The sequence below is a fragment of the Parus major genome, chromosome 6 (assembly GCF_001522545.3).
Source record: "Parus major isolate Abel chromosome 6, Parus_major1.1, whole genome shotgun sequence".
NCBI lineage: Eukaryota > Metazoa > Chordata > Aves > Passeriformes > Paridae > Parus > Parus major.
Genome location: NC_031775.1, coordinates 7,985,504 through 8,013,080, shown reverse-complemented (window position 1 = coordinate 8,013,080; position 27,577 = coordinate 7,985,504). Strand labels below are relative to the sequence as shown.

Genomic DNA, 27,577 nt, shown 5'->3' with positions numbered 1-27,577 from the left:
CGCCTGAGGTGGGGCAGGGCTCAGCCCAGCCCTGCCAGCCCCGCTTCCCATTAGCCCGACTCCCCCCGCCCCGAGCGTCCCGCCCCCTGCCCCGGCCGGACCCTCGCCGTGTGTTTGCGACAGCCCCGAGCAGCTCTGGGCTTAGACGGCGGCAGCAGAGCGGCCGAGCCCGTGATCGCCGCCCTCCGCAGGCGAGCCGGCTCCGCTGAGGCAGCGGCACGCAGGGCCGAGAGGACACGGGACCGCTGCGCGCAGCACGGGCGGGCAGATATCGCCCCGGCCCGGGGGGAAGGGAAGGAGAGCTCCGGGAGGCTGCCGGGGAGCCGGGCTCGCTTCCAGCGCCGCTCGGGCGTCCGCGGCCGGCCGTGCCGTCGGGCCGGCGAGAGTTGCCGTCGGGCCCCCGCCCCGGGGGCGGTGCCGCGTCCCCACCGCCCCCCCAGGCACACCCCCGGGGCGGGGAGTCCCGGCGGCACCCCCGCCCCGCAGCCCCCTTACCGCGGCGGGCAGAGCTGCCGTCCCCGGCGCGGTGCAGCGGGGCGGGGCGCGGAGGGCGGGCGGGCGAGCGGCGGGGCCGGCGCGGTGGCGGGGGCGGGTGGGGTTTCCGTGCGCGGCGCTTATTAGTGTGGTGATGGAGGAGCGGCCCCTCGGAGCCGCCTCGCAGCGGCGGCGCGGGCTGACGGCAGCCGCCCGGAGGTGAGCGGCGGCGGCTCGGGCGGCCGAGGCGGCGGGGCCGCCCCCGCCGTGCCCCATGCGGGCGGCGGGGCGGCGGCGGCGGCGCTGAGGGCGATGTCTGAGGCGAGGGGCGCGGGCCGGGCGCGGGCCGCCGTGGAGCGGCTCTCGGAGGCGGTGGGCGAGCGGCGGCGGCAGCTGGGCACCGCCATGGGGGAGGCACGGCGGCAGCGGCGGCTGCTGCTGATGGTGGTGTGCGTGGCGCTGCTGCTGGACAACATGCTCTACATGGTCATCGTGCCCATCATCCCCGACTACATCGCGGCCATGCGTGGCGGCGGGGGCACCGCGGGCCCGTCCGCGCCCGCGGGGGGCAACGGGAGCGGCGGCGGCAACCGGAGCCTTCTGCCCGCGCGGTACCCGCCGGCCTCGGGGGACAACGAGGACGTGCAGATCGGGATATTGTTCGCTTCCAAAGCCATGCTCCAGCTGCTGGTGAACCCCCTCAGCGGCACCCTCATCGACCGCGTGGGCTACGAGTTGCCGCTGCTGGCCGGGCTGGCCGTCTTGTTCCTCTCCACCGCCACCTTCGCCTTCGCCGAGAACTACGCGACGCTGTTCGCGGCGCGCAGCCTGCAGGGGCTGGGCTCTGCCTTTGCCGACACCGCCGGCATCGCCCTCATCGCCGACCGCTACGCCGAGGAGCCGGCGCGGAGCCGCGCCCTGGGCACGGCGCTGGCCTGCATCTCCTTCGGCAGCCTGGCCGCCCCCCCCTTCGGCGGCGTCCTCTACGAGTTCGCGGGCAAGCGGGTGCCCTTCCTGGTGCTGGCCTGCGTCTGCCTCCTCGACGGGCTGCTGCTGCTGGTCCTGGCGCCGCCCGGCGGCACCGGGGCACGGGCCAACATGCCCGTCGGCACCCCCATACACCGCCTTATGATCGACCCCTACATTGCCGTGGTGGCAGGGGCCCTGGCCACCTGCAACATCCCCCTGGCCTTCCTGGAGCCCACCATCGCCAACTGGATGAAGGATTCCATGGGGGCCAGCGAGTGGGAGGTGGGCCTCACCTGGCTGCCCGCCTTCTTCCCCCACGTGCTGGGCGTCTACGTCACCGTCCGGCTGGCTGCTGCGTACCCGCACCTGCAGTGGTTTTACGGGGCCCTTGGCATGGCCATCATCGGCGCCAGCTCCTGCCTGGTGCCAGCCTGCAGGAATTTCGGGCAGGTCATCATTCCCCTTTGTGGCATCTGCTTTGGCATCGCCCTGGTGGACACAGCCCTGCTGCCCACCCTGGCTTTCCTGGTGGACGTGCGTCACGTCTCTGTCTATGGCAGCGTCTACGCCATTGCAGACATCTCCTACTGTGTGGCGTATGCGCTGGGGCCCATCGTGGCCGGCCAGATTGTGCACACCATGGGCTTTGCGCAGCTCAACCTGGGCATGGGGCTTGCCAACGTGCTTTATGCCCCTGTCCTTCTCTTTCTCAAAAATGTCTGCCAAATGAAACCCTCTCACTCGGAGAGGAACATCCTCCTTGAAGAAGGACCTAAGGGACTCTACGACACCATCAAAATGGAGGAGCGCAAAGGCATGGGCAAAAGCCTCCAGCCAGCAGGCGAGGTGGATGAGAACAGCATGGGCTCTTACCACAGAGACCTGAAAGGGGTGTCTGAGGAGGACTCATCAGACTATGAGTACAGTTAGGTTCCCCCATGTGGCCCAGACCCAGGAGCAAGGAGAGATGTGGGAGAGAGGCAAAGCGGGGAACGAAAATGTTACTGCATTATGTTTCTGTACTGACGTGCAATATCTACAGTTTAACCTTTGTCATGATGTAATGGCTTTCTTCTAGACTTACTTTTCATCGGTATTTCCCTCAGCATTCTGGCAAGGTGGAAGGGGTGGGATAATAGGAGACAATACTGAAAAAAATTATTGGAGTGATCAGCAGAAATCTGAGGGGGTCTTTCAAAAAATAAAACACCAAAAAGAAAACAAAAAACCCAACAGCTTTGTAGCTGGGGTATAATTGTGCAGAGTGTTCTCAAACTGAAACTGTGTGTGACATACTGTATATCTCTGTAAAAATTACAAGAAAAGCAAAAAAGTATGTGTAAAATTTCAAATGGTGTATTCAGGGACTTAGTAAATCTTGTGTACATATACTCAGACTTTCAGTTGGTTTCATATATTTAAGAGCAACTACCATCTCATTTTATTCTTCCTTGGGAATAAACTGAAGTATTGTACCTTTTTTCTCTCTTGTGCTGCTCTCCGGTAAGTGCAATATGCTGTATTATGTTGAAGTCCAAGTTACAAGAATAATACGGTCTGAATAAAGAGAATTGAAGGGGATCGATTGTCTTTTGTTTTGTTTTTGAGGGCTGCTTGGGGGAGGGAGCTGGTTGTGCTCAGTATAACCCCTGAAGTAACATTCCCCAGAGCACAATTCTCACTACCTACCAAAATGGCACAGGAGAAAACCCCAGTACAAAATGTTCTTCACAACATAACAGGTCTGAGCAAATAACATCACACTGCAACCGTGCTACTGCTTGCTTAAAAACAGCTCTTTGACTTCTCATGCAAATTCAATTTTAATTCCCAAAAATAATGATTTTCAATTTTCTAATATTTCAAAAATTACATTACCAGCAGTTAGAGGTACAATACTGGAAGGTGCTTCCAGTATTACTCAGTGCTAAATGCCCAATTAGAAGGCACCCACCTCAGTGACTCGTCAGGAATTAAACAAAAACAAAAGATGGGTGAAACTCTTCATTCAAACATTTGCAAACAGTGGGAACCTTCGATCCGCTCACAAGGGAACCAGACTGCATAACTTGTCCTATAAATTTCTCTTAATACAAAATAAAATCGTTTGTTTTAATTATTAACCCATTAGGAAACAAAATTAATTATTTGTAATCGCAAGAGGGGGAAAAAGACATTTACAAGCGGCCACAGCGCCGATTAAAGGGCTGTCCCCCGTCCCCGGGGATGTGGGCGCCGCGGAGCAGCGGCCGGTGCGCTCCGCTGAGCTGCTCGGGACGCGCCGCTCCGCAGCTCCAGCGGCTGAGCCGCTGCCCAGGCGCCGCAAGACTCATGAAGACAGCGGGATGGCGCTTTGGCACGGGGGTTCGGCGAAGGAACCACGGCCACCGCGGTGCGAGGTGAGACCCTCTTCCCTAAATCGCAGCCGCCTCTTTGTGGTAAGCGGTAAAAGCGGAGCCTCCTCCAGTCCGCGCTGCCGCCCCGGGCCGCCGCTGCCCCACGGCAGCTCCTGCAGAGCCCTGCTCCCTCCCGGGACCGCTGCCGCCCCGTCACGGCTTCCATCCCTCCCGGCCTCGGTGCCGGCAGCCACCGGCAGCTCCGCACCCCCGTTCGGCCACCGAGCTTTCAGGAGCCGCAGAAGCCCTGCGGCGACACTTCTCGACATTGGCGACAACCCCCGTGGCAACGCGGGTCTGCGAGAGCAATAGCCCCCTGGGACCGCCCTTGCTGCTGCCGAGGCTGACCCCGACGGCCGTAAGAGCGCCGAGGAGCGCGGCTGTGGCCGGCTGTCCCCGCCCGCCCTCACGGGACACGGCCGGCACGGGGCGAGCCGCCGCCGGGCGCAGCGGGCGCTCGGGCCGGGCGGGCGGGAGCGGCGGCGGCAGCAACGCCTGTTGCGCGCAGCGGGAGGGGCGGCGGGGCAGGGCCGGGCCGGGCCGGGCCGGGCGGTGCTGGGCGGGGAGGAGCCAGCGGCGGCCGAGTTGAGCCGCCCTCCACACGCCCCCACCCAGAGGGGACCTGGCCGCGGAGGAGGCGGCGGTACCTTGGACAGAGCCGCCGCGACTCGCAGAGCCCTCCCGGCAGCCGCTCCGGAGCTCCCCGACGAGCAGGTACGGGCGGGCTGTGCTTGCTGCCCCGACGGCGCGGCTGCGGGAGAGCCTGGGGCGGGGGAGAGCGGGAGCGGGGGTGGCGGGTCCCGCCGAGCGGAGCCGAGCGAGCTCCCTTGGCCAAATTCGGAGGGTTAGGCGGCACCCCGGGGCCGCCCTGGTTTTGCAGCCGCCCGAGTGTCCCGCCGTGGCGGGCGGTTCGGGAGGGAAAGGGCTCCTTCGGGGCTGAGGCTCGGGCAGGTCTCGGGACGTGCCGGCAGCCTCTGGCGGAGCGTGAGCGCTCCCCGACGGAGCCGGCGCTGCCGTGGCCCGCAGGGAGCTCACGGCCGGCGACAGAGGGCGGCTCCTGGCTCCGCTCGCAGTGTCCACGGCCGCGGCAGTGTATTCCTCACATTCCTCTTAACTTCAGGCATAGATTCCTGAGAACTTTAAGCTTATCCTCCTGATAACACTGCGAGTAAGAATGAATGGATGAGGAGTGAGTGTATTGCCCCAACAACATCATGTACTGCGAGCTGCCTCCCGAGTCCACCATGTCAGGAGAACTCAAGTATAAGCACATGGGCTTATTTTAGTCCTTCTCTGCTGTCTGCTAACGGGGAGATCAGTGCCTTTTGTTGTGGATTTGAGTTGCTGCTTTGAGCTTGGGGAAGGCCACCCCAGCCTGCTGTGACTCGCAGTCACCGTGCTAAGCTGCTCACCCTGGCCCTCCAGCTAAGCCAGCTGTAAATAAAAACAGCTAGGATTATTTTTTTTTATTTTTTTTGCCTAATAACTTTGACAATGTACCTCACAGCTTTCTAGTGAGCAGCTTTGAAGTCATCTTGAATTTCTGCAGGATTTTCTCCTGTGTCAGTTTTCTTGTCCTTTATTAAGCAAATACAGGATTGGGTGTGATGCTAAGCTGTCAGCACTTGAACCAGAGACAAAGCCTCCGTTCATCCTCACAAGAGAGAAAAGCACAGTTCAGGCTACTGCCTCCAAACTCTTTTTATCACACTGTTTTTACAGATATGCAGGGCTGTTAGTAGTAGCACTTCCCAGAAACACTACAGACTTTTAGTCAGCATTGCACCATATTGCAGTTTGACAGAAAAACATAAGGAAAGAAAGAACAAAAGTCCCAGCAAAAAGAATATCAGCAGAATTTTTCCTTCAAGGGAGTACAGCTTGAGGGGCTCTAAAGACAAAATGTCTGCTCTGTATTTGAATGCAGGTGGGGGACTGAGGTCAGCCCATAAACAACTGGGCAAACCAACAATCTTCCAAGAGCTACAGGACGTGCATTATTTGAGGTGCTTTGAACCTGTGCTTTAGGAATAGAGTGCATGGCTAAGTGATGAGCCCTGTGCAGCACACAAGAGGGAGCAGAGCAGTGCAGTGGTCTAATGTGGCCTTTCCATGAGGGAAATCATCTCTCACCTGGGCTGAAATTGTGAGCAGATGACAGATCAACATGAGTTTGCTCTGTGGCCCCAGAGATGCCTCTCAACCTTATACAACCTATTTCACAGCACATGGCCCCACTGACAGCCAGTGCAGGACAGGGAGAGGACGGGGTCAACACAAGGTGTCAGTGACCACATACACGTTGGCAGAGCCATGCTGAAGCTGCAAGGCTGGAATAACCAAACTAATTCCTCAGGAGAGGAATAATCCACAGCCATCTCTGCCTATTGCTAAACAAAACTCTTCAACAACACTTCACTCTTTCAAACACTGTAGAGTTTAATCTAAATTGTTCTTAAAAGCTGTTGTAGAAATAATTCCAGGGCTCTAAATGTAATAATTCTAAAGATTACAGGAAAAAAATATTTTCTACATAGTTAACACATGTTGTCTTTTATATTTTGCATACACACAGTGCAAAGTAATTAAAAGAAAACCAAAAAACCTCTAATCCATCAAGACCTGACTGAAAACAAAAAAATCCATCCCTCTGCTTTAGCTGTACTTATGTACTGTCATAATTGAAGGACAATCTCTTGGTGTGGTCACCAGTACATGAGAAGAAACGTGTGTCAGATAGCTTATTCCTGCACAGAAAAGGAGTTGAGGCATCTTTAGAAGTGAAAACCAGGGTAAGCACACTAGAGAGACATGAATGGAAGTTTTTGCTCTGGTCACAGATTACTTTTGTGACTTTTGGCAGGTTAAGCTGTCTCCCTGGATAAGTGCATGCTGTTTGGAAAGACTATGAAGCGCTCTATGGAGTGGCTCAAACCCAGGGTACAGCAGCTATGCCAGCCTTCCCACAGCCTTTACAGGCAGGCTCACAGGGCCCCCCAGGCCAGGCACTGCTACCCTGTGAGATTCTAGGCTACAGAGGCCAGAGACACATCTCCATAAAGCTCCTTTTTACATCTTCTAGCATGGCAACTCACTGTACACCCATGGAGCAGTGCCATGAAAAATACATTTAAAGGCTGTGGTGCTCTCCTATAGAGTGGTATGGGAAGGAAATGTAAGATCCTAATACAGAAAACTGCAACATTACTATTACCTGTGTCAGCATAAGTACATTCAAAGAAAAGTCCCCTCTTTCCTCCAGCTAGCATATAACAGTAATACAAAGCACACAGATTATGCCACAATAAATTGCAAAGTAAATTACAGTGACACAATAAACCATGCTGAGAAGGTACCTTTTATGAGCATCAGATAGTTCTGAATAAATAAATTTATAGCAAAATGAGCCACACAGAATGTCAGAGCAATCTCCACAGGGCTCAGTTCAGCTGCTTTGAATGTTGTACTTCTATTTCTCTTCAGGTTTGCATTCTGAAGCTTCTGTGTGTGTTTGCACAGGGAATACTCCCCTCGTACATTTTGGTTATAAATAATCGGTACCGACAGGACTTTAAATCTTTTCTATTTCCAGAACTGAGGCATCAGGCTCCATAAGTGCCCCCAAGTGACTTCAATTTCTGTTCTCAACGAAAGATACCAAAAGAAATGCAGGACTGCCTGACCTAGGAAAAAAATGCAGAAGAACGAGAAAGATACATGCAGTAAAGATGAAAGAGTAAGTAACTCTTTCTGGGAAAACAAAAAGGAAAAAAAAGAAGATGCCTTAACTACTTTTAGTTCTCTAAATTAATATCATAATTGTAACTCAAACTCTGTTCTAGAGAGAATTTCTTAATTTCAGGGAACACTAGTTATCCTGCAACAGTTTATAGCCAGAAACCTTGGTCTAATATTAGTGCTTCTTGTATCCAAATAAACTCTTTCTTCCAACATCCTCTGAAGAACTAGAGTAAATGAAATACTTTTATACAACAAATATTTTTGTATACAAAGTCAGAGATGGCATGAATTATTCATGCTAGTACAGCACTATCAAACTATCACATATGATTAATTTTCAAGCTGGTTTGGAAGGTGCTGGGGGTGTATGCCTGTTAATAGCATCCAGGGTTTTTTTCCTAAGCAGAGTCATGAGCTGCAGAGGAACCTTAGATAGGCCCAAGCCAGGTATCAAAAAGAAATACTAGTTGGCACTTCTGTTTCCTGAGGAATCAATGACAGAAGAAATATATCTTGACTAAGCACAGCTTGTAACTGTAGAATTGCCGTTCTTTTATTTCTGGGTATATTACAGGCTAAATTTGATTTGCATTTCCATTAATAACCAGTAATCCTACGACACTTTTCATGAGTATCTAAAATCTTTGGTCATTGATAGGGAACATAATACAGCACTGACTTTTCTGTGGATGACAAAAGGCAGAGCTGGTACTTGAGCTCAGAGGACACCCAGTCCCTGTCTACTGTTCATAGCACTTCTTCCACGCCCTCCCTCCCTGCATGTACTTAACTAAATCTGAGCAGCAAGGTGGGACATGTAATCCTTTCTGCTAATCCTTTCTTCCACCTAAAACTCATACTATGGCCTGCAGTCTTACTAAAATGAACATCCATTACAGCAAAAGCTAGCAAAAAAAAATAAAAATCTGAACTTTGCCTACTTTATGAGATGGCAAAAATCAAATTAGAAAAAGAAAGGCTCCAAAAGTTTATGGCCTACACTAATCACTAATGGACAAGCATAGCTGCATTAGATGACCATTTCTCAAGTAGGAGACACAGCTACCTCCCTGAGGAACCACGTTTAGAGCATCACAGCCTCTTGCAGTTTCCCAGTCTTTCATGAATTACCTCCATACTTGATTTTCCCACTGCCCCCATAATTGCTCTGGCTTTTAAACAACTAATTACACTTCACTTGGTTAATTCTACATTAAAAAACAAAGGAAACTTAATTGCATGGACAGCAAGGAACTCTTTTCTTCCCAGATGCTATTGCTCCAAACAGGGTAAGGATAAAGGAAATAGAAATGCTTTCTTCAGGGGGATGTTCCAGGCTGACTGACAGCAGAGGTTTGGCAGGGTAAAGCACAAGCTCACTGAGGACTGTGTGTGGTCAGTTATTAACAAACAGACCTGCATGTTTTCTGCTTCTATCCTTTTATGTAACCATTTGTATTACCAATCAGACAAGTATTAACCCCTGGTTTTAGTAATCACAAGCTAAATGCACATCTTTACTAATGAAATTCCTTTACTAAGATATTATTTTATTATTTTGTAAGGTATTTGCAGATTTCCAAGAGTTTAGCTCAGGGTTATTTGCTTGCATCATGCCTCTTTGTCCTAGGATTTCTAGAAGTTTTACCAAGGAATAGTGTCCTCGATAATTTTCCACTAGTCTCCTGCTGTATCCACTTGAAAGCCTACAAACAGTACATTTGTAGTAATCAGGCCTCTCAACTGCTAAAACAGAATAAATTAATTTTTAAAGGGATGTAACATATTAATCAGCAACAGAAGGAAAATAAAAAAAAAGAAAGCAAAAGAGGACAGATGGGAAACAAGTAGAATTACTCACTAATATGTATTTCTTTCTCATGACTAGGAAGTGCCAAAACTTCCAGTTCCACCACTGCAGCAGACCTTACGCATGTACCTACAGTGCATGGAACACTTGGTGCCAGAGGAGCAATTTAAAAAGACCAAGGCCATCGTGGAGAAATTTGGAATTGCAGGAGGCCTGGGGGAATCCTTGCAGAAAATGCTTGAGGAAAGAAGTGAAAAGACAGTAAACTGGGTAAGCAAATGCAGTGGAAAAAATAATTGCTGTGTTGGATACTTATTTACAAGTTCTTTCTGATATCCTCTATGCAATCACTGTTTTCTTTCAGCAGGTCAATGCAAATAGGGGTCATTCTGACAAAGTAACATTTCAGTAATAGGCTAGATTTTTAAAATTATGGCAAAATACATGTCATTATTATGTTTTCACATCAACAGTTTGTTGACATCAAACATCAGTGAGGACATTCATTCAACTCAGGTGTATGCACAGAAATGTCACAACACCTGTAGGAAATACACATTTTGGATGTTATTTCTTCCTTTGCCTTAAATAACAGGATTTAGAATTTTTATTAGAATGAAACATACTTTCTGATAGGGCTTTAAAAGTGCCTTGCACAGCCATCTACCCAAAGTTCTGATCCACTCCAATTATTCTGAAATGGAATATTCATTATAGGAATTAGTCTTTTAATATTGAACTATTATTTGCCATTCACTGTCATGCTATACCAATGCAGTTACCCTGAAGTATATATGCATTTGCCATATATGCACATACATGTATATACACCTACAGCTATCACACAGACCATGCTGAGACCTCTGCCTTTATAAAAGTTCAGCTTTCTGCTTCCCAAGGCAGGCAAATTAGGTAAGCCACAGCTAAAGTAGATTTTAGCATTCCACAAAGTCGCAGTTCATCCTGCCCTCATTAACCATGTTAGAATATGGCAGCTGAAAATTAGAGTTTTATTGAAGTCCTTCCATCCCCACAAGGAAAATGATTTTATGGATTCCCTGAAATCCTGCAGGCTTGTTACTGATGTCAGTGAATTGTGGTTCTCCCTTTTGTGTGACACACAAAAAAACTCCAGCGAATCACTGCTATGGTCGGGGGGAAAGCTACAGTGTTGTTAGTGCTTTCATTTTAAAAGCAGTGCTTAATTTCTCAACAAAATACTGCCCAATCTTGTTTCCATATTGTGATCATAGAACTTCATGGTGGCTAAACTAACCAGCATTTAAATAGTTTTCCTGATAGGAAAAAATATTCCAGAAGACAGCTGCTCATTGGAACACTTGCAGCATGAAAATTAGAGAGGAAGGATGCATAAGCATTTTCTGAAATTGTGAGATTTTTAAATACTGATTATTAAAATAAATACCTGATTCCTAAGGTAAGTTAGAAATGGTTTTATTTGGAATTTAGCTTGCCAGGAGTATATCTCTAGCATGTTCCCCAGAAGACTCCAGAGACTGTGGGGGAAGCATCTGTTCTAACAGCAGTGGAATATCTCGGAGGAAAACTTTTTCAACTGATGCATGCATTTGTAATTATTTTTGCATAATTTTGTTGTTGTTTATAGTTACCATATGAAAAGCCTGCCCTCTCAGAAAGACCATTTGATCTTTTTATGAAAGCTTCCATTTTCCAAATAATGATTCTTCAATCTCTGCTCAGACATAACGGAATGCAGTTACTGTTAATCTGTGTTTTCAATAAAAATGGTTAGAAATTTAATGTGTGTCTGTCTGGGTCAAGAATCAACAATCTGCATTTGTGTCAGTGGACACAAAGGGAATTCTCCAGGGGCCTTACCCACGTGCCACTCTGCAGGACTGAACCATTAGGCTTTGGAAATTCTTTTCCCACTCTGTCTTGCTACAGGACAGTGTCTGATGGCTAGCAGTGGAGCATCTTGGCACCATTGACAAGTATTTTAAGTCCCCTGAGAAAAGGTATCGCTAGTAAAACCCTGGCCCTCACTTAAACATATTCTAATTACTATGCAAGAGTTAACGTTGTATTCAAACATTTTCTGGTTGTAGGGAGAAACAAACAACAAAATACCCAAAGCACCACAATCTGGAGCTTGTTTAGTTTTTAATGGAACGCACTGTAAATTGCCATTGATTGAGAAATGGGATTATGGAATTGTGGCTGACTTCTGCTGAGCTGAGGTCACAGAGCCCAAGCTGAAAATGCTCAGCAGCTCCATTAATCAGAGCCATGGCTGACACCAGGAGCACCAGGCACTGTCCCCTCAGCCCCAGACTGCTTTTCTGTGTGCTGTTGGCAGCTTTAAGATGTGGTGTCCCCTTCCCTCAGGTGTTTAACTATTGGCTCGATGACATGTACCTCAACAACCGCCTGGCTCTTCCAGTCAATTCCAGCCCCGCAATTATCTTTGCTCGCCAGGATTTCAAGGACGTAGATGACCAGCTGAGGTAATGTATTACGACTTTGCAGCTTTTGCTAAATGAAAGGATATTTTAAATGTACTGCTTTTGTAAAAAGACAATCAACTTTCATTAAAAAATAACTGCTGTAGACATTAAAATGATTTCCTAGGAGGCCTGCTGGCTGAGGGTAGTGGTTCTGGGGTAACTCATACTGATATTCAGAAAGAAAGATGTCATTACTATTACACTTATTGCATGAAAGATATGCCGTGGGATTTATATTTTTAAGGAATATTTACAAAGTTTTTAATGTATGTGTTTCAAGTAAACCACTTGGTGATGAAAAAACAAAAAAATACTAATTTCTGACACACAGTTTTAAGGAAAATAATCTTTAACATGGCTTCACTATGACTCGTAGCCACCCTGAAAACCCTGAAAAGGCCATGCTGGCATTAACTTGTCCCTCTCAGATGCACAAAAGGGCACCAGAAACACAGGGGATCTAAGAATAAGAATTCAGAAATCATTCTTCCCTAAGAACACCGCTTCCTTCAGGCCCATCAGTCCCAGCCCTGAACTGATCTTTCTGCTTTGAGCTGTTGTGGGCAATTACTATCATTTAAAAAGTGAGAAGGTAAGCACGTAGCCAAGCACAGAATATACCTCTCCAGACACCCTTAAAACAGGATTCCTTTCTTCAGCCTTTGCCAAAATATTCTTCCTTTTAAAACTACCTTCATAGAGTGCAATTTTCCTCTTAGCTTTTAGCACTCTCTAGCTGCTCATTACTGAAATAATTAACTGCATGAGAATTTATGCTTTTATAAAACAGCCAGGACCTTGAAACCAATATGCATTATTTTAACATTTTGCACAGACAGCTAATGCATCTTTTTACTTTACTTTAAACATAACTATAAATGCTTCCATTCGTTACTGACTAAATTTATTGTGCACACAGCTTTCCAAAAAAACCCTCCACTCTGCATTTTCTAATGCACGTGCTTTAACAAGGAAATATTTTTCTCAGAGCCTCCCATTCTGACAGAATGCAAACAGACAGTGTTAGGAAGTAATGCACCTGTCCACAGCTCTGCAAAATGAATATCTGCTTAGGACAGGAAGTACTCTAACACTGGACAGGTTATGAGTATTGATATGGAAACCCATGTGATGATTCTATTAAATATTCAGTCTCTGCTCCCATTCTGTAAATAAGCACTTTCAGACCTCCTCCTGTGGTAGTCCATTTAACCATTTGAAGGAATTGTCGCTAGGATTTCATATTTCTCTTGACATTAATTAATTTAGGTTTTGGGTGGGGGCAGGGAGACCTTCTTGCCAAGCCAGAAGACTTTCTCTCCTTATGCTGTGCCATCAATCACTCAGGCTTTCCTCTGTCTCCCAGAAACAGCCCAGTGTTGCCAAATGACAAAAGACTGAAGTCACTTCTCTATGCTACTTGCAGGTTTGCTGCCAATCTCATTTCAGGAGTGCAAGACTACAAAGCTTTACTGGACACGTAAGTAGCTTGGAAGGAGAGCTTGAATATCCACAGGGCTTCTGATTCAAGGCTGCTCTCAGTAGAAAGCTGGGCTGTATTGCAACTTTCTACCATGGGGAAGGGCTGGGGCTCCAGCATGCTTCAGGGCGAGTGCTTCAGCAATTTTTTTGCCCTTTCTGCTGTGTTCCTGCAGTGTAACAGATTGAAGAAGGATCCTTTTGGACAGTGGGCAGTCATCACTCTGGCAGGCATGGCGCAGCCCAAGAGGACACACACAATTTGCCTGACAGAGTTACTCAGAATTACTGAGAGCACAAGAGGAAGCTTGTGCTCCCCACACCCAAAGGGCAGCAGCACTGTGGTTACACACCCTGCACACCTTTCCTGGCACTCCCCACCTAAAACAACACTGTCCCACCTCCCTCCTGCAGAGAAGTAACACATCCCTGCAGGGGAAGGAAGTCACAGAAGGGCTGGCCCAGCAGCTAGCAAAGATAAGCTCTTGTTACTTATGCTCTTCTTACTTTCTGAATGAAAACACAAGGGAAATACATGATTCTTCAAGTCATATATGTCTTATTCACCCGTGTAAGGAAATAAGTGATACACAGAATTTGAGAGTTGGGAACTAAAGTGAATATCCCTGGTTTAGAACTGCAACTGTTTTGAAGACATGGTTAACCAAGGTTAACTAGCATAAAACATTACCCTCATAAGCTGTATGAGAATAAACCTTCTTGCCTCCTTCTTTACCTTTGCCCCTGTCTGACAAGTTGGAAGCTTAGATCTCTTTTGCAGAAGGAAAATCCCTGCACTGTAATCTTCTTCCTCCTGTGGTCTCTGCAGCCTCTCTTGACCAGCAGCACCATTATTTCCTGCTGCAATCCTACATTGTCAATTAATCACTTTTTTTTTTCCTGGCCACTAAAAAAGCCTTTTAAGAGATGCTGGTTTCACCTACCTTCCAATCAGAGAAAGAATAGATTTTCAGCATGTATTACTCCATAGGTCTAAGTAAAAATTAGCACAAAAGCAAGGTCCTGTGGAAAACAGAAATTCCCACTGTATTGCCCAAGTAATTCTCATTTTTTAGGAAAGGCCCTCTCACACCTCTCTAACCAGTCAGCACAATAGAGGGCTGCTGTGATTTGCAGGGAATTTCATCAGCACCTTTCTTCTAGGTGCTGGTGTTTCCCAGCTGTTCTTCTGACTTCTGTTCTGCCAAGTTTCCCGGGTCCCATCTAGGCAGGCTTCCTACACTGCACATTGCAAAGCTGCTTGTGACCTGCTATTTCCATTTCCACTAGATGATAATGCATTGCTTATTGAATATGCATGAAGCTGCCAGGAATGATGTATTTAACTTTGGTATGGGAATTCATCTATTTCCCTTATACTGTAATCTCATTTTATTATTCAATTTGTGTTATACCTGATCTAATTGTAACAGAACAAAGGACAGATTAGATTTCTTTTCCTTTCTCTCTCCCCTCTTTTCTTCTGGCTCTGTTTTTCTCCTTCTCTGCAGCCATGCTTTACCTGCTGATTTTTCTCGTGGACAGCTGTCTGGCCATCCTCTCTGTATGAAGCAATACTATGGACTCTTTTCTTCCTATCGTCTTCCAGGACATACCAAAGATACCCTCGTGGCCCAGAAAAGCAATGTAATGCCAGAACCAGAGCACATCATTGTTGCTTGTAACAATCAGGTAAATTAATTTTCTTTTTTCATACCTTACTATATTTCTTAATTTGCTTAAATTCACTCCAGAAGAACCTAATCTAATCTCTGTTCAGAAATGCAATTAGCGTGCTGCATATGAGCCCACTTCTTACCAATCGTTTGTGTTTGATATTTCCAAAAGATGCTTCTGCAGCATTTTTGTCCTTGGCCCACGTTATGTTCCAAGTACAGTGATGCAGAAAGGAGGAATGTGGCAGAATTCATTTGCTTTCTCTTTAGAGCAAAAATGTTTAATAAACAGAGATAAAACCACAGAGAAAAAAGAATCCTATTAGAGCGCATTTGCTGGAAATTCTCTTCTCTTGACGGCCACGTATTGGCACACAGTTCATGGCAGCTCTATCACCATCACACCTATGTGTGGCATAGACACCATGCAGGGCTCCTAAGCTATGCCTGAAGAAGTTAGCAGAGGTGCAGGCAGAAATACTGGAGTGTTAGAGTGAATCTGCCCCAACCAGTCATTCCCAGGGAGCAGCAGAGCCTGTTTCCTGGACATGGTACCTTAGAGCCCAGCTATTTGCAGTACCAGAGCCATACTGCAGGCGCTCTTGGAATGAGGAGGTGGGTTCCAGTGAAGTGCTTTCTGCTTTCCCAGGAAGTGCAGGAAATTTTTCTAGATTCTCTAGGTTATGTTTAAACAAATAATACCAGGAAAATGACATACTGCCTTATTTTATCTCTCCAAGTTTTTTTAAGCTTATTCAAATAGCGTATATTTTATTTGAGTCCAGCACATAATATAAGTCCCCTATGGCAACTGGCAATACATTGGTGTTAAAACACAGAAGGGGTGAGCCCTGGGCCATTTCCCAGTGGTTTTGTATTCCTTTGCGTGCAGGCCTGGCTCTCCAGGCAGGACTTCAGCATCTCAACACCTATCCAGGTGACAGCAAAATGTTGGGCCACAAAGGGTTCAACCCACCTCTGACTGATCTTCTGACTTCTGTCATTTCTTTGCAGTTTTTTGTTTTGGATGTTGTCATTAATTTCCGTCGTCTCAGTGAGGGAGACCTTTTCACTCAGTTACAAAAGATAGCAAAAATGGCAGAGAATGAAGAGGAAATGCTGCCTCCAATTGGCCTGCTGACAACAGACGGAAGAACAGAGTGGGCAGAGGCCAGGATGATCCTTATGAAAGGTTAGCAGCAGCAACCCCAGCTTTCTCTTCATCATCTTCCTCCTCACCATCACTGCCTTTCTTTGCTGAGAGCAAACAATGCAGCAAACACAGGACTGAATGTGTAACCCCACTGCTGAATTTTGCCAGCTGTAGGAATCTCAGTACGTGTAAGATGTGTGTTGCCAGGGGAGCAGCAGAAATGGCCTGACCCTTTGGTTGTGTATATTTGTGTTATGCCATGTAATAACTCTCACCCATTCTTTGTTTTTCATCACATAAATTACGTTACATCAGATTTTGTGATTTGTCTCTTTCTTCATATCCATTTTGTACCAATAGGAATGATGTATCCTCTTAGCTTTTGGCAACTATTTGACATTATTCATCTTATCCAACAAAAGCATCTGCGAGTTAAACACCTGTTGAATCTAGTTGTGTAATGTCTCTATTCAATGGAGAAGGTTCCAGGGCTGATTCAACCAATTCTTAAGTAGAAATCTAGGAAAGATGGCACCAGTTATTATCAGGGACTGCTCTCTCTCTTTTCCGACGGGCAGAATTTGGCTGTCTCAGATTCTGGACTCAAATGTCAAACTTGGAAACAGATGAAAATAAAGGGTGGGCTTAGTGACCTCTATCACATCACATCATATCACATCACACCTTATGTATTTTTATCCTGAGTCTAAGTGATATAAATGCCCTCTTTTTGCCATTATACATGTCTTAAGTATTTACTTCTTCATCCTGAAGAAAACATTATCTCATCTCTTTATCTCCAGCTCAGCAATGCCACAGAAAACATTGCTGTTTTGCTAATACCCTGGAATATACAAGCATTGCCAATAGTCTCAAAGTAAGTTTATCATTCTAAGGAAGATTCCCTTTTCTTATTCAAGTTTATCTGTGCTTATAAAAACTTAGTACAGATACACACACACACACAGGGTCATTATTATTATTATTCAGCAATATTACATAGCATTAATCTCATCTTTTAGCTTTCCCCTCTTTCCATCATTTCTTTTTAAAGGAGGAGACAAAAAATAACTTATTTTAATGAAAATTGAGGTGAACACCTAATCATTTCTTTTCATGCTATACTAAGTAAAACAATCAATGCCTTGAAACTTACAGAAAAATTGTCTTACTTACAGAAAAATCAAAAAGAAAAACAAAAAGAAAAATCAACAAAAACTGGCAAATCCCTCTCCATAGTGTTTTTAGATTGCCTGGCATTTACCAAAATATTCATTTTAATCAGAAGGCAAACCAACTCAGTTATGCATCTGGAAAAAACAGATTCTGCACTAGTAAACCTCATAATACCATGATGTGAGCCTTCTCTAATCTAAGCAGGAATCCCATCCCAGACCATTCATGTTAGCACAGCTCTTCTATATAGGTAAATGCATTGCTGTTACTCATGGATATATGATCATTAACAGCCCTTTTTCTTTCTTATCTGTGATGGTGAAATGTTCCTGCAACAATAAATAGAGGAAGACAGAACCTGGAAAGCAGTGTGGGTGAAAGGGTCACTCCACAGCTGGTCCATGCTGGGCAGGGCCAGAGAGATTGCTCCAGGACAGGAAACCTGAGCAGTGCTTTGCAGAGGCCATGAATGAGTTACATCCTCCTTATGCACAGACCTGCAGGTAGAGCATAGCTCTTCTAGGTGAGAAAATGTCCAAGCTATTGTAATAAACCCAGCTGTGACTGATTTATAAACACACTCAGCATTGAAACTGCCTTCAGGCTGCAGAACTAGCTCGCTCTTCCTAAGTACAGGAAGTGAATTCTGTGTGAAGTGACTGGCTACAGTCCCATGCACACTATGTCTAAATTTGATTCAAAACTCTCCTCTCATATTTTCCTTTCTAAAACTAAATTTAAAAAAACCCAACTAACCAACAGTTGTCTGACCAATTCAATGTAACTGTGCATTAGAAAGGAAGAAATGTCTTGCAGGGCTTTAGGCTTGGTCTTACTCTCCTCTGTTTTAGCTCCTCCTGCAGATATTTTCAATCCCAATTCCTGGTTCATGAGTTCTTGTGCAATTTATTGCCTGCTTCACATGATAATTTTTCAGTGTTTTATCAGCCCTCTGGATAAGTCTGTTTCTTTCTGTAAAGGCATCTTTCCCCTACTTCTCTGTCTCTGGCACAGCTTAATTTTATTCAATCTAATACCTAGACTCCAGATACCCTGAAGCCATATGTCAGACTAAGGGCTTCGTATCTGTCAAAGATGTGTGGGTAGCAGCCACAATGAAATATATATAAAGCTATCAAACAGCGTAAAGCAGAATGCTGAGCAAGCTGTGAGCAGTTTGTAAATCACTATCCAAGCTGGTTTTCCTCAAAGATGCCTGTCTGCAAACACCAGAAGCTGATGTATACAGGGCAAGTTCCATTCACAAGGATCTTTTCAGCCTTTGCAGTGATGGACCCAGACCGTCAGTGAGAAAATGTACCACAGTTATGGTCAGCCCTGCAAGGGTGAGATACTTAGAAAAGCTTTACAACCAAGTGGACAGGGATGTGTCTTCTCTCTTATAAAGCTTCTGAATGTGTTTGAAGACACTCTGAAGGGACGCTGGTGTTCACATTTTGCAGGGCAGCAACCTCTCTGCACGCCCCATCAAACACAATCTCTAGGCTCAAGCCTTTGTAGGAGCTGGCAGGTGCTCCAGCTGCTTTCCTTAAGACTCTTCTGTTGGCAAGGAGACACAACACACTCTGCATTCCACCAGGTCCCCAGAGAGCCTGCAAGAAGTCAGGCTGACCATCTCTGTCCCCTGGGTCCCTGGCTGCTAATGCTGCCTTGCAGGAGCCACCAAACACAGTACCATACCATAACCTGCACAAAGCCACAGCTGCCCCACTTCCTTCTCAGCCACTCCTATCACTTGTCTCTCCTTCTCTTGACACATTTTTGATTTCTTGCACATTTGGTCTCTTTTTCACTACATAGCATTTGGAGAATGAACCTAGATGGTAACAAGTGTCTGGGTTTTTTCTAGCACCTGACTAACCTATGTTACTCCTTCTGGAAAGGTGCATTATATCTTACTATGAAAAATGCTGTTCTTTCAGACAATCAAGTTACTTTACATACTTGCAAACCTAGAAAACATTCCATATTTCAATTGTATATCAGAATTGTTTAATTTTAAATATTTTTCCATTCTTTCAGATAAAATAATTTTCTGAATTGAGGACATATTTATTGAACTTAGCTTAGACTTGCAAGAAGTCTTGATAAGTCTGAATTTTTTTGGTGAGAACATTCAGAAACAAATTTATATTTACACCAAAATCTAGCAAAACCAGCAGGTTAAAGCTGATCTGTTAAGAACAAGAAGAATTTTATGTTGATGCTTGAAAGCCCTTTTTCCTTTGATCTTGGTAAAACCATGTAACAGCAATTAATAATGTTATATGTTATTAAACTAAACAAGTTCTTGTTATAAGTTGTGCACTTCTAACTTTTCAATGAGGAAAAGTGCTCACAATTAAATATTTCCTGTGCTTCAAACTGGTTCTTGGATACAAACAAACCCTTAAGCTTTGTAATATTTCTGAGTTAGACAAAGAAACTGAGAAACTCATAAATACACCATAAATAAGGAGGAAAGCAATGAGGAAAAGGTAAAAATGCCACCAGTAGTGCATTTTTAGTGCACTAAAGTAGTCCAACCATATAAAAAGAGTGTCAGAATAGGGAAAAGATGCAGAAAAGCCCATTCTATTCAGCAGTACAGTAGTGAAAGGAGATCAGCATAATGTGGGAACCCATGTTTTTGGCAAAGCCATGTTCAAAAACTAAGCCTCAAAACCTCATCCACAGATGTTTCCTCATGTGATGTAGGCAGTATAACCTCATGATCAGGGACAGGAAAGACAAGAGGGTTTTAATACAAAAAAAGAAAACCAACGTAGACCCTGCTGTTCCTTGCTCTGAAAAGGGTTTTCATGGTAGAACAACACAAAACACTCTAAGCTCTGCTGTTCTAGAGCAGAATATTGCAGCAATAGCATGAGCTCTGAAATTTCCTGTTTTCCACCTGTCCTCTGTAACAGTTATATATAAAATAACTAAGCAATGGTGCTGTTAAGAGTAAAATAGATCTATTTTGTAATAGAATTTCTTCAAGGAAATGAAAGGCAGAAAAAGAAAGTGGTTATTATCGAATCATGTGAGAGATACACAGAGTTACAAAAGTTAACACAGGAATTAATGCCTTGGTGTGTTGTTCCCTTGCACTGAGATGATCAGCAGCTGAGAGAAGCTCTGCAGACAGCAGCTCATTGCAGAGCCAGGGTCAGATGTTCGGTGCTCTCCAAGGCAGAGGGTTCCCCAGAGGTAAGAGGATGTGAGCATCTCACTCTTTTATCCCCAGACTCCACCAACCGTGACTCTCTAGACATGATTGAACGCTGCATTTGCCTGGTGTGCCTGGACAGCCCCAGTGGGGTGGAGCTCAACGACACAAACATGGCATTTCAGATGCTGCATGGAGGAGGCTGCCATAAAAACGGGGCCAATCGCTGGTATGACAAACCCATGCAGGTAAAAACCTCACAGCACTGGGGCATCACTTGCACGCTGCCTTGTGGTGGGGAACACTTAGAGTCAGCTGGGAGAAAGGGAAAGGTGGTGTCAGCATCTGCCTGGGCAGCTTTGGTGTGAGCAAGGCCGTCCCTTGCAAGGCAGGGGAAGCACAGACACTTCTAGCTTTTCCAAAGCTGCCCTTTGCTCCTGAGATCACACAAATGGGCAGATGTATGGGTAGGTAGACACTGGATATAAAAAAAAAAAATCATTTTTCTACACTGAGTCAAATGGAATGGAAATGGGTCTAGTATCCCAAAATGAAAAAAAGGCCACAATTTTTTATTTCCTCTTCTTACACATTTTCCTGATGTCCTAGAAATGCTATTGCTTATAATTTGGCATGTGTTTAAGTCCTCACTTTACAGACTGTTTACTCATTTAATGACATCCTTGTTGAGACTTTCCTTAAATATTGACTTCTCCAGCCTTTTTCCCTATCAGATTTTGATTGTCATATTTTAAAACATCGCACTGTTATTTCCACACTTTGCAATAGACCCGGAGTGAAGTGATGTATTAATCTCCAACTGTCAACAATGTTGACACCTTGTGAGAAATTGAAAAAACCCTGACTGATACATTGCTTGCCTAATTCTTGTTGCTCTTGCCATATCCAAGAACAGCAGCATGAGAAGAGAAACCCCTAAAATAATTTCACTTGCACCAATTTACCCAAGAACAAACACATTTCAGTAATCAATCCTGATTAATGCCACTGCAAATGGCATTATTAGCAGACTCTTTTGAAAAACAAACCATTTGTCTTTAGAACAGTTAGAACTCTGTTATTTGCAGGGTCAAGTGTTGAGATATTTCAAGCATGTGAGAACAAGCAACATTTTATTTTTGTCTATTATAATAAGGCAGCAGAAAGCAAATAAAATTGCATAGTGTGAGAGAGCTTAATCTGTCCAGGTGTATTCAGACCTAAGTAGTTCAAAGGTGAAGAGAAATTCTTAGGGAAATAAGATCCAATTTCCTTTTATGCAAACACAGAATATGTAGGAAGTCATTCTCACAGTAGAATTTGTTCTTTCTCTCCATATTCTTCCTCACCTTTGAAATAAGGCTTCAGAAAATCTCCAGGTGAACTTTTTGCATCATGCCTGCTCTATGCTCATGGAAAGCAGGGTGTGTGTGATACAAGCGTGCAAAAGAGAGCTAAGTGGGTGAAGTCCAGCCAAATGCACTTCAAAATAAGTGTAGGGAAAAGCCAAGAAAAAGTATTTTCAGTATTATGCAGTATTGGCCTAGACATCTGCTTTTGAATGAACTGCAGAAGCTACAAATTGCATGAGTGTATCACAGAACTGGAGTGCAGCAGGTTGTCACCAGCAGTGTTATGTGTACACAATGAAATTAAGAATGAAGACAAATAAGAGGGAAATTAAATAAAGAAAGTATCTAAAAATAAAATATTCAAAATAAGCTTTGAGAAAGCTATAAAATAAGGATGTGCTTTGTAATAAAATGGGATCCTATGAATTTCCCAGACACAGATGTTTTATTGTCCTCGAAAGCGGAAGGAGAACCCTGGCCTGTCTGTCTGAATGGGTTTTCTTTACCATAAAGCAGATGATGAAGAAATTTTCAGATTCCACTGGGAATTGCTAAAATTCACATTCTCACAGGATTCAGTCCCAAATAGCATCATGAAAGGGATTCAGTGCAACACCTTTCACAGGACAAGCAAGTCTCCTGCAGTAAATCTGTAAGTCGCCCACTGATCCATAGGGCAGGGAAGTTCCTGATAAGAGCAATGGGAAAAACACAGAGTGGTTTTAACATAAACACATGTTTAACATAACACCTTTGTCAGGTTTCCACCATGGGTAACTTACCCAGAACACAATTTATTCCCTGTTTATGTTGCACCTGTTCTTCTCCTTGTTTAGTTTGTGGTAGGAAGAGATGGACTCTGTGGGGCCGTGTGCGAACACTCCCCTTTCGATGGCATCGTGATGGTGCAGTGCACTGAATACCTGCTCAGGCACACGTGAGTTCCCTTTCTGCACATTTTATACCCATCCCAGCACCTGGGAAGCCTCTGCCAGGGGAAAATTTCCCCTGATGCACAGGGGCACTAAGATACATAGAACTGTTGAAAAGCAATAAATAACTGCTAAAAGCTTTAATAAATGGATTATTCCTTTGACCTTAATGACTTCTGTCTCACATGCCAACAGGAAAGAAAGTTCCAAGAAATTAGTCCGAGCTGATTCAGTGAGTGAGCTTCCTGCTCCACGGAGACTAAGATGGAAGTGTTCCCCTAATATTCAGACATATTTGACATCAGCAGCAGAAAAACTCCAAAGGTAGAACAGATGCCTCATTTTTCTCAGCCGTGACTGCAAGCTGGGAACTACCCAACACATTGCATGGGCTCCCTCCTGGGGGGGCCTCCTGTCTTCCTGCTCCTCCTCTTCTTCCCAAGCTGCACATACCTAGCATCTCTCTGCATAACAGGACCCTTATGGGCTGGAGCTACTTGTCTGTATTCAAGAATTGCATTCCTGAATTGTTGTCCTTCCTTGTAAATATCAGGAACTCTAAAAACCACTGGAAAAACAGCTTCACCCATATTTGCACAGGATGCAAACAATGCAGGTCCTCTGTTTTTGTGGATGTCTTTTATGGATTTGAGCTGGCTCAATCTGAAACCAGGGCAAGAGGGGTACATACAGAGAACAGTAGAACACAACTTCTTTGAAAAACTATTTGAATTTAAGAATGTAATTTGTTTACATTCATATTGCTGCTACAAAGTCTAGTTTTTCTGACTCTGTTTCCAGGCTGTCAGAGATTTGCATGATCTTTGAGGGTGGGGGCAGCAATAAGAATTTTTTCTCAACATTCAGGCCTATGATTTCTTTGTAGAGAATTAACACATTGTCTACATGATCAGCTGTAAGCATTTCCAGTGTGGTTGCATTAGATAAGACCTCAAAGTGGCTTGAAAGCTACATAAGAGTGAGAACATCCAGGATGCAGAATAACTCCTTTGTGTTTTTAAATAAAGGTAGTAGTTCTCCAAATTGAATCTTGCAAGGAGTTTAAGTCCTTCATCATTGGGTCCTAAATGCACTCAATTGTCTCACCAGTAAATCTCTCCGAAATTTGTCAAGAGCAAAAGAGACCCTTGCTTAGGCTTCAGGAGTGGAAACACTAAGGCTGGGGGAAGGCTGGGTTTTTTGTTTTTTTTAAAAAGAGGTGTCTTAAACAAACAGACTTGAGTGGCAGAGTTAAGGGTGCAAATAACAAGCCTGGTGTAGAATCTGTATGAATAAAAGTTACTGACTAGGAATAAGTTACCAAAGGCCAGGGCTGTTTGCAGAGCAGGAGAGCAGGAGGCCACTTACCTCCAAGAGGGAGCTGGCAGGAAAAGACCTCTGGGCTTATTTGCACACATAAATGAGACAGAATATGGTTTAGTGGTGAAAAAGGTAGGGTAGGTTAATGTTTGGACTTGATGATCTAAGAGTTCTTTCCCAACTAAAAATTCTGTGAGATTCTTACAACTACCCCTACAGTAACTTCCTTCTGCTTGTTTTCCAGGGCAGTGGAAAATCTGGATTTTATTGCCTTCAGGTTTGAGCACTATGGAAAGGAATTTATTAAGAAGCAAAAGATTAGCCCAGATGCCTACATTCAAGTAGCACTTCAGCTGGCATTCTACAGGTAAAGTTAGTTCAATTCATGGGAACAAGGTACACAAAGTAGTGGGGTTTTAAACAGAGGGTTCATTTTTATCTCAACTTTCAAACAAATGCCTCCTGCATGGAAATGAGTGATCTTGCCTAATGACTGTAGAGCAGACAAGACAGAAACTCATACCTGGTTCTGGGAGAGAATACTCCTTTTCTTCTCTCCCTTTTCCCTCTATTTTCTCTGCCTTCCCATCCCTGTGTCCCACACATGCCGTTCCCTGCCAGTACCCTCCCGACAGCTGTCCCTGTGTTTGGCATAGAGGAGGTGAGGGATTATGGCAGGGATGTCTGCAGCAGCAGCAGCTGGGGAGCCCAAGTCCCTGGGGCAGGAACACCCCTGCCTTGCCTCGTGGGTAGCTTGGGAGGAGGCACAGCAGTAACCACACACACGTCTCCACAGGCTGAAAAGCATCCACCACAGCACATCAGACTAGAGCTCCTACACAGAACAGTAACCACTGCTGTTCCCTTCTTCACAGGCATCCCAAGATTTGATAAGATTGCCTAATTTCCATGGTCTTATCAAAGTTAAAATCTCCTTTCTACGTTGCCAGAACTCCAGGGTAGAGAAGGTTGCATGGTTTCCTGCAGAACAGCCTATTACACAAATAATTCTTTATCACGTAAAATCCCAGAGTGATCTTTACCTGGTCAAGACCAGAGATGCATAACACATTTCATGTACTCCTTTAACATCTGTTGAACATCCATTTTGCATATTCCATTAATAAAACTTCAACAATGACCTAGCTGAAGATTTTCATCTGGATCCCAGCCATGATATAAATCCTTTGTTTGCAATAAAAACCTTAGGGAACAGTTGTGTTCTGAGATGACCTGCTTCAACTGAAAGACACAGTCTGTCTCCTGAAGCAAGGAGTAGTACCTGTACATGGACCCAAATTAAACAACAGTCTTCATAATCTGTTGTAATTTCTATGAGGGTTTTCATTCCAGCTCACAAATAACACCCTACTCCCCTTTCAGTTTTCTTCTTCTCATTCATGCACCCAGTGCACTTTCTCTTGCTTTAAATAAAACATATTTCAAGCCCATAAGTAAATGATTTATTACAGAATTATTTTATGATGCAGTACAAATAAAACATTCCTTGAGATCTTTCAGTAAATTTTTGTTTTACTAGCTTTGTTTTTACACAACAAGTCATTTTTTACTGGCAGTGCATAACATATACAGCTGTATGCAGCTCTTCATATTAGAAAGGAATGAGCATCCATCTTTTTTAAGTTTCTTACACAATTCTATCAACACTAAGATGAATACGGTGCAAGAAATAAAAGTGTGGCTGTAACAGTAAAATGTACCAAGCCTATATTTCTCTTAGTCTTTATGACTCTTTGAAAATAACCATTCTTTGTTTCTCTTCCTTCACTCTCTCAGGTGTCACGGGAAGCTTGTCCCAACCTATGAAAGTGCTTCCCTGCGCCGATTTGATGAGGGCCGGGTTGAGAACATTAGGTCTGCTACCTCTGAAGCATTAGCTTTTGTCAAAGCAATGGCAGGTGACAAGACAGCTGTGTCGGTATGTTGGGCTGGCTCCCTCTGTCTTCTTTGCCTAAACACTAAGAAAATAATGCATTCATGGTCCCAAGTCCCTCACTTTTTAACTCTTAACTGAACATAAAAGCATAGGGCAGGGCAGCAAGCATTACAGGATTTTGCTTTTTGTATAGACCAACCATTAAGCTAAATATAAATATCCCCTTATTTTTATTTAAGCATCCAAAAGATTCGGAGGTGCCTAAATGTGCCATTATAAGGAACAGAATATCTAATTTTAGATTTAGTACTGTCTTACGAATATTCTATCATCAGGTCCAAATTCATCTCCCTGGAGAGACCGAGGCTGAGCATGCAAAGTTCAGGATCATTAAACTGCCACACCAGGGGAATTGCCTGGCAGGTCTCCTGCAGTGGTTAGTTCTGCTGCAGCCTGCAATATGTGATGTAATTCACATGCTTTCATTTCTGGATATGTGGATATGTTCTAGCTGATCTTTTTTGTTTTAAAGAGGTGTTTCTACCAAATAGACTAAGTCTTATAAGATTCTCAAAGGAGCTGATCCTTAATGATGAAAAGCTTCATCAAGCTAATCAAGTGACTCTCCAAACTGTCCTGATACCATACTGCTAAAAGAGAAATTAAAATTGCCTTTCTCTGAGACACCACCATCTGTTTTCCAGAAGCACAAGCGCTGCACAGAGTAGATGGGGATGCAGAGAGGTAGAGCTGAGAGCAGAGCTGCACAAACAGCCCCATGCACTGTCCTGCCCACCATCCCTGGAGAGCCTCCCTCAATGCCTCTGCGCCACTTCCACCCACTGCACTGCACTGCTGTAGAGGGAATTTCCAGGTGGCTGTTTAGATGCAAAATGCTGCCACAATAGAGTTTATTTTTCACAGTAAACCCGTTCCAGTGGCAACAGCCCACATGGCTGTTCTTTAGAATTTAGCATAACATTGCTAGAAGCATTGCTGGGCTGTAGATTAGGTGTAAATTAATGAAATATTATAAACCAAGATCTAACATCCCAGAGGATTATGAAAATTTACCCAAATAAGTCCTCTCTTCATCCATTGCTTCTTCAATCTCCTTAAGGTTATTATGGCCAGAATTTAGCTCCTAATGAATAAAGCTCAAAATGACTCAAAAAACCCGAAGTAACTCCCTGTGCTGGGTGGGTAATTCACGGCAGGTAATGACCATACTACTGCACATAACAGTGACCACCACACAGTCAGCAAGAAGACGCTGCTTTTATTTGCTCTCAGTCTCCTGTCTGACAAGATGGCTCTCAATCACATTTCATTAGAAGTTCCTGTTTTCTGTGCACTTTCCTCTGCACACCTGGGCACTCAGCCCAGTCCCAGCCCATGCTGTGGCATGCTGACTGTTCTCCTGGCAGAGTGCTCCTACCATGTTGTTTCAATAGATCTTTCTAGCTCCTTCCTTCCTTCCTTCCTTCCTTCCTTCCTTCCTTCCTTCCTTCCTTCCTTCCTTCCTTCCTTCCTTCCTTCCT

The 27,577-nt window shown here is 44.9% G+C and overlaps 2 protein-coding genes across 2 annotated transcripts in view; both read left to right on the top strand.

Annotated features, from left to right (window-relative positions):
- The first annotated feature begins 786 nt into the window (after window positions 1-786).
- Window positions 787-3,024, top strand: SLC18A3 (solute carrier family 18 member A3). Its single transcript, XM_015632503.1, has one exon. It carries the CDS (start codon window positions 787-789, stop codon window positions 2,371-2,373), a length of 1,587 nt encoding a protein of 528 aa, XP_015487989.1. The 3' UTR covers window positions 2,374-3,024.
- A 764-nt stretch (window positions 3,025-3,788) lies between these two features.
- CHAT (choline O-acetyltransferase) overlaps window positions 3,789-27,577 on the top strand; it is a 34,086-nt gene continuing 10,297 nt past the window's right edge. Inside the window, exons 1-14 of the mRNA XM_033515700.1 lie at window positions 3,789-3,881; window positions 4,182-4,553; window positions 7,323-7,396; window positions 7,527-7,575; window positions 9,469-9,660; window positions 11,761-11,879; window positions 13,306-13,359; window positions 14,870-15,050; window positions 16,049-16,226; window positions 20,614-20,783; window positions 22,724-22,824; window positions 23,015-23,143; window positions 24,384-24,506; window positions 25,937-26,078. Of these exons, the coding sequence (XP_033371591.1) occupies window positions 3,789-3,881; window positions 4,182-4,553; window positions 7,323-7,396; window positions 7,527-7,575; window positions 9,469-9,660; window positions 11,761-11,879; window positions 13,306-13,359; window positions 14,870-15,050; window positions 16,049-16,226; window positions 20,614-20,783; window positions 22,724-22,824; window positions 23,015-23,143; window positions 24,384-24,506; window positions 25,937-26,078 (1,977 nt within the window). The remainder of the gene's footprint in view (window positions 3,882-4,181; window positions 4,554-7,322; window positions 7,397-7,526; window positions 7,576-9,468; window positions 9,661-11,760; window positions 11,880-13,305; window positions 13,360-14,869; window positions 15,051-16,048; window positions 16,227-20,613; window positions 20,784-22,723; window positions 22,825-23,014; window positions 23,144-24,383; window positions 24,507-25,936; window positions 26,079-27,577) is intronic.